The 4,659-nt window shown below is 44.7% G+C and overlaps 1 protein-coding gene across 2 annotated transcripts; it reads right to left on the minus strand.

Annotated features, from left to right (window-relative positions):
• Positions 1-1,057: 1,057 nt before the first annotated feature.
• Positions 1,058-3,976, minus strand: LOC139051088 (uncharacterized). Of its 2 annotated transcripts, XM_070528170.1 has the most exons (3): positions 3,731-3,976; positions 3,394-3,507; positions 1,058-2,926 (listed from the first exon to the last, which is right to left on the minus strand). In XM_070528170.1, exons 1-3 carry the CDS (start codon positions 3,930-3,932, stop codon positions 1,605-1,607), a joined length of 1,638 nt encoding a protein of 545 aa, XP_070384271.1. In that variant the 5' UTR covers positions 3,933-3,976; the 3' UTR covers positions 1,058-1,604. The 2 variants fall into 2 exon arrangements, with proteins under 2 accessions (XP_070384271.1, XP_070384272.1); XM_070528171.1 differs by lacking the exon at positions 3,394-3,507.
• Between the last annotated feature and the right edge of the window lie 683 nt (positions 3,977-4,659).

A 4,659-nucleotide genomic window follows, 5' to 3' on the forward strand; every position in this document is an offset into this window, starting at 1 on the left:
GCAGATGGATGGCACCAACACAAGGTAAGGTGAATGTTTTTATTCAGAACACAGTTCAAGTTAATCAGGTAAAATGCAGCGAACAGAATAAGGAGGTACGTATGTGGTAGAACACAAGACGATGTGACAAATGACTTCAAAAGGAGCTTTGGTCTGGTATCTACACTCTTCCTTGTAAAGGTACCTTAATGTAGAATGTAAGCATGCTGATAGAGAAACACTGTATTTGAAAAGAGGTGAGCTAGCATGCTGATCGGATTCACAGGAGTTTGCAGTGTCCATCATTAGTGCAAAATAACCGCATGCGTAATCAAATGTCAAAATAGATCTTGGCCAGTAAGCTTTATAAAACATGTGTATGAACTGTATACAAGTCCCCGCATTTTGTTATTTTCAGGACAAAACCATTTGCTGACCAAACCCTTGGCGGACATCACCTTTAAGAAACATGTGATTAACAAGACGGTGCCCGTTAAGGCTAAGCGACAACTTCCTCCTCATTTGAGAACAGCTGGGCAGTCTGGGCTGTTGAAGTTCAGGAGTGCGATTGCAACACATGCACCTGAGCTGGTGTGGAACCGTTACACAGAGAGGCCAGCACCAGTGAGAAATGCGAGCCCCATCAACGACACAGAGGACATGAATTCGCAGAAGTGCCTCACATTGATCGATGAATATTTCAAGGAGCAGGTGTCGCTCACAGTTACCGAGAGGGCAGATATCTGTGCAAAGACCGTAGGCCAGGATAAGAACCCTCTATGGTTCACAGAAAGAACCGGGAAGCTAACTGCTTCAAAGTTCCGCAGAATACTGCACTGCCTGAAGCCAGAAGGGCTTGTTAAAGAAATACTTTATCCTCGCAAAGAAATAATGAAGAGTGGTGACCCCAGGCTCTACGGAATACAAAATGAAGCAAAAGCAGTTCAAAAATATCTAGAATTGATGCAGCTATATGACAAAAATATAGATGTCCTGGAAACAGGATTACATATTCATGAATTGCATTCTTTCATCGCCGCATCGCCCGATCGCCTTGTGAAAGATGGCAGTGAGGATGGCCTTCTAGAAGTGAAGTGCCCCGCTTCGAAAGCTGGCCAAAGAGTTGTCGACGCCTGCGCTGACAAAAGTTTTTACTTGGCAGTAACTAATGGTGAGGTCACCCTGAAGAAAGACCATTATTATTACTACCAAGTACAAGGACAGATGGGAGTCGCGAACAAGCCATGGTGCGACTTTGTAGTCTTCACAGACCATGCTGACCTGCAAGACTGCATATCAGTGGAACGTATATATTTTGACGCAGAAATTTGGAAAGACATACTTCAGGGCCTGCTGTACTTCTATAAGGCTGCTATTATTCCAGAACTCATGACCAGACGTATCCGACGCCTTGGATTTCTTTACACTACAGGTGCAGGCTACGTGTCCTACAAAAAGTATGCTGTGGGGTTTTATCTAGTTGACCATTGTGATGAGGACAATCTGAAGATGACAATCAGAAGGCTGACACACACATAGTGCGTTCCTTTGCATCATAAAACTTTAGTGCATGACGACACCTTTTAGGTGCTCCGAATAAATATACTGCATGCTTTCGTGTTCTATTACATGGTGTCTGTCTCCACTTCCTTCCCATTATTTATTAGTGGTCGCCTAAAGTTTGAGAGAAATGCACATGTTGTGAAAATTGCATCTGCTATGTCTAACATGTTTATAGGTAAGGGTCTGTCCAATAAATGGAACTCCTTGATTCTTCTTATGACCCTTTCAATGTGCACCCGTGCACTTGCAACATGCTTTGTGGCTTCAACATCCTTGGCACTCATCTGCGCTTCTCCAGGAATACGAAATGGAGGCATATGAAGGACAACACCACGTGGCAGGAGGTCATCTACCTTGAATCCCTTGTCAACCATGATGCCATCTCCTGATTCGAATAGATCAAGTACTCCAGACTGTTGCACAATAGCTCTGTCACTGGTACTTCCCCCATATAATGGCGACACAAAGCTAACATAGCAGTCAGGTGTTGCACCTACAACACATTTCATTGTGTTCGCGAACTTGTAGTGGGAGAAAGTTCGTCTTTGGGCAGTTAAGCTTGAGGGCTTTTGTATACGGATTTCTGTTGTGTCAAGTATTATACGTGTGTTTGGGTACCGTCTAAAATGAAGTGGCATGTGCTGTTGTACTTCAGGAAGTGTGGGGAAGCTAGTTATTTCAGTGAGAACCTTCTGCAATATAAGTACCCATTCTGAAAATATACGACTGAATGATGGCATTGAAATTAAAAAATTGCGAGCAATCTCTCGTGTGGCCATACCTGTCCTTAAGCGAACCAGTACTGCATACATCTGCTCGGCAGCAGTGAGTGACCTGCTCTTTATGTCTATTGCAAACCGAGGGTTATTGTTCAAAACTAAATTTAGTATATCGTAAAACACTTGCACAGAAGGCAATCCTGTGTAATACAACATATGCTCAGTACCTTGCATGTTATCGAGGCACAGTGTTGTAGCCTTCAGCTCGTAGTAATGTGCTTTCCACTGTATTGTCTGTTCCTCAGCAGCTTTTAGCTGTACTTCTAGCTTTTGCACCTTCTTTCTTTCTGCACTTAATTGGCTTTCAAGCAGCATAATACGCTCTAGAGAGAAATTATCCGTCTGGCAGCTCTTTTCGTGTTCAGCTGGTACACTATGCAATACTGCACTATCTTCACAGGTCGTAGAGCCTAATGACATTGCACTTGCTGCTCTGCTTAATGGCGTTCCTTGACCAAGAGGTGGAGTAGATGCCCCGGCAACTGGTTGACAATCCTGTGGTGTCCTGTTTTGGCCTGCTGCTATACTCGGTGGAGTCCTCTGTCCAACAGCTGATGTGGTTGCACCGCTGCTGGCTTGGCCACTTGCATTTGCCAGTCTTGAAGCTGATAAATAACATTAAAATATATTTCGCGACAGTGTAACAATGTGCTATTTAAGACTAATAAGATAGGCGCAACATCAAATATAAAAACTCTGTACTACTCATAAACAAGTGACCACTTAATCTCCCTTTGCTAGATAAAGACTCATTAAAATGGGTTAGTGTTTAGAGAAGGGAGCATCTAGCCGCCGATACCGTAACTGACTCGCCCAAGACGAAAGCGCGAGTTATATTGCGGCAGAAAGAGCAATCAACATTCGCTATTCAAGAAGCTTCACTCGCAAGTACTGCACGATGCTGCTTAGCATCGGCAATCGCACGACAGCCGGCGTATTCAGCATTACACTGGCGATTTCATGATAATGAAAAGTAATATCAAGTGCCGAATACAAAATGAAGAAAAATTACTGCAAGGTCGTAAATGCTGACAGTTGACGAATCTCAAACAGCGTCACACACAGCCTATACCTTGCCGTTTCTTCACTCTGTCAAAGCGAGCGATTGACCCAGGGCATCTCATTGGCGTGTGCTTGAAAACCGATGGTACGTAGTCCGGGTGGGGCATAAAGCGGGAGGGCGCTCCTGAAATAAAATGTGACGGTTAAACAGCTTGAGTGTTTCTGTTATTAACGCGTGTACGACACAGGACACACTGCGCTAACACAACCGAAACTGCGTACTAAACAAATGCACGATCGCCGACCTGCCACGGTCCCGCTCGGAAAGGGCTCGAAGTTACACTTATGCGCTCAACAGACACGCTGTTCATCAAGTAATAAGGAATATCAAGTCACTGTTTCTTTACCTGTTACGAAGTGATTGCTGCAGACGCGGGAGTTCGCTGTCGGTTCCCACGGCGATCCGTCGGCGTTGACGCGATGTATTGCTTGCACCCATTTCTTTCGTCTCGTTGCCTGAAGCGTCGCGGCAGGAAATCTAAAAAATCGCACATTTGGAGGCTTTCCGCTGGCATTACTGCAGCCTACGGCAGCACATCGCTGTGGCATCGCAAAAAAAAAAAAAAGCTATGATCCTGCCTGCCAAGGAGCAGCGCGGCCAACACGGAGAGCCCGTACGTACGTTCTTTGGCGGATGTCACCAAAAATGTTTCGGGCGCTCGCCGCTAGTGTCGCTGTCAGAGTACTTCCGGTGCGCATGCGCACAAGGCACCCATGAAAAAGGCCCATTATGCGTTCAACTTAGCCTGTATTAGTCTAAGTTCGTCGACTGAGCCGTGAGTTTCTAAACTTACTCTGTTGCCTGACTGCAATGTGGCTTTATTGCGATAGAAAAAAATTCAAATACAAGTTTTCTATTGCACTCCAATTTTGCCAGCCAGCTAAGGTAAGCACACAGTTGTGCATCTTGACTCAACGCAAAAATCGAGCTTCGATATTTCGTACCGTGGCTTTTTGAATCCTCTAAAGTAGTCGCCTAAAGGTTTCTGTGGCGGATCATGGTTGGCACGAATTTGTAGAATATGTACAATTCAATAGTTATTCTTAAATGAGTACCTGACTTGAATGAATGACCAGTTTTGGAATTACCGCACTTATTTCATGCTTAATTCTACGTTACCACTGAAGTCTTCGGCATGGACAGCGCGAAAACGCAACGTGCACATAGATTAAGCTACATCATACATTGTGCACAGTGTATGTGACGTCGTCGTTCCCGGCAGCCAGACGCAAAAATGAAACCGACCAATGAGAGTGCTTTTAAGTCGAAGAAAAT

The sequence above is a fragment of the Dermacentor albipictus genome, chromosome 10 (genome assembly GCF_038994185.2).
Source record: "Dermacentor albipictus isolate Rhodes 1998 colony chromosome 10, USDA_Dalb.pri_finalv2, whole genome shotgun sequence".
Lineage (NCBI taxonomy): Eukaryota > Metazoa > Arthropoda > Arachnida > Ixodida > Ixodidae > Dermacentor > Dermacentor albipictus.

What these genes read in the sequence shown, in the direction of transcription:
- LOC139051088 (XM_070528170.1), bottom strand. Translation starts at nt 3,932, where the DNA reads ATGCCACAGCGATGTGCTGCCGTAGGCTGCAGTAATGCCAGCGGAAAG. An exon ending in CAGCAATCACTTCGTAACAG is followed by an intron (nt 3,508 to 3,730) that starts GTAAAGAAACAG and finishes ATTTTATTTCAG; the next exon opens with GAGCGCCCTCCCGCTTTATG. An exon ending in CAGAGTGAAGAAACGGCAAG is followed by an intron (nt 2,927 to 3,393) that starts GTATAGGCTGTG and finishes GTTATTTATCAG; the next exon opens with CTTCAAGACTGGCAAATGCA.